Below are 1,835 nucleotides of genomic sequence, written 5' to 3' on the forward strand. Positions count from 1 at the left end.
ATACCCCACACGTCACGACCAACACCAAGAAAACATACATACATACATACATACATACATACATACATACATACATACATACATACATACATACATACATACATACATACATACATACATACATACATACATACATACATACATACATACATACATACATACATACATACATACATACATACATACATACATACATACATACATACATACATACATACATACATACATACATACATACATACATACATACATACATACATACATACATACATACATACATACATACATTCATTCGTCAACCACTCCTTCATTACTTACTGTACCATGACCGTTGCTAATTGCTGCCCATGTAATAGTGGTACAGGAACAGGTATATATAGAGGTATAGAGGGGCACAGAGCGTAACAGAACGCGGTCACGTGGCGGCCGAGGGACAGGGACACATACACGTCAACAAATGCTCTAACGGAAATAACGGTAATTAGTTAAGGCTGCGATGGCAGCTACATACAGCTTGGCTCATACGCGCGCTCATATGCAAAGAGAAACTGAAAAGGACAGAAACTAACACTCCATGTGGGGGGGATTGCCGACCCCCGGCGGCCAAGCGATCCTGGACACATGAGGATATGTGGGGGAGGGGGGGGGGACCCGAGGGGCTCCCAAACCTCCCCCCAAAAACACATGAGCAGCTAGCCAGCGTCATCATAGCATCACAGGCCTCATAGCTGGGTGTATTAACATACAATCGCCTGACGCCCGTGGTTGCCGTACGCCCGTGGTTGCAGTACATATACAAAGTACAAATACGTTTTTTACGTTTCAACAGTCAAGCCCTCGCGTCGAAGCGTCGGCAGAAAAAGCCGCAAAAGCCGGTTTGCCGTACCGATTGCAAACACACACGTGCACCCATCCATACGACTGCTTTTCCCCACCCCGTAAATGCGCACTTGCAAAGGGCCGTTCCCTGCGCACACAAACAGTGTGCGTTTGGACGCCTGCACATGCCAACTAACTGATGTATGCGTGCGCGTATGTATGTATGTATGTATATGTATATGTATGTGTGTATGCATGTATGTGTGTGCAACACGTGGTCGCTCATTTCAACCTGTCCATCCGCCTCCCTCACTCCCCCCTTCCGACACGCATCTATGCACAAACGCAACGGCCCTTGCACATGTGCAGCTGTAGTATCATTCACATATCAGGAGGACCCCTCCGCCGCGGGAGGAGACTCCGGAGCCGCGGGAGTGGGTGCAGCTCTGCCCTGGGAGGTGCGGTACACAAGTACGGCAGAGCGGCTGGTCCTCAACAGCTGGGTTACGAAAGGGGGCAGGGGACCCCGGCACTCCGGAACCTGACCGGGGGGGGAGGGAGGGATGGCGGGGGGGATGGAGAGGAAACACACGCCAGGAAACAAGAACTGAACTGACCGGTTGGTGTGTGTGTGTGTGTGTTAAAACACGAACCACTGGCCATTGAAGCAGATACTAGAGATAGACGGATATACTCCAGGAATGTGTATGTGTGTGTGAGTGTGCAGGGGGGGGAGGTTTAACAGGGGGTTGCAGTAATGCGCACAGGGGGGGGGAAGAGGTTGAGGAGGAGATCATGAAGAGGGTCATGGGGAGGCTGTACGGCAGGGATTGAGAAGCGTCAATCAGATCGGGAGTAGCCGTACTGTGCCGTACATGTCCAACAAGAGGGCTGCACCGGAACCCCGTGTGGACTTCACGCAACCCGACCAAACCGAATCCAACCAACTGCGGCACACCAAACCTGCACCCGCGCCCCCCCCCTACGCACCCTCACCCGCACACGTCTCCATCCAT

The 1,835-nt window shown here is 51.0% G+C and overlaps 1 protein-coding gene across 1 annotated transcript in view; it reads right to left on the reverse strand.

Annotated features, from left to right (window-relative positions):
• Nucleotides 1–1,323: 1,323 nt before the first annotated feature.
• VOLCADRAFT_117970 (uncharacterized protein) overlaps nt 1,324–1,835 on the reverse strand; it is a gene marked incomplete at both ends in the record, with an annotated part of 13,882 nt that continues 13,370 nt past the window's right edge. Inside the window, one exon of the mRNA XM_002951876.1 lies at nt 1,324–1,360. Coding sequence (XP_002951922.1) covers nt 1,324–1,360 — 37 coding nt within the window. The remainder of the gene's footprint in view (nt 1,361–1,835) is intronic.

Source organism: Volvox carteri, assembly GCF_000143455.1.
Source record: "Volvox carteri f. nagariensis unplaced genomic scaffold VOLCAscaffold_26, whole genome shotgun sequence".
Classification (NCBI taxonomy): Eukaryota; Viridiplantae; Chlorophyta; class Chlorophyceae; order Chlamydomonadales; family Volvocaceae; genus Volvox; species Volvox carteri.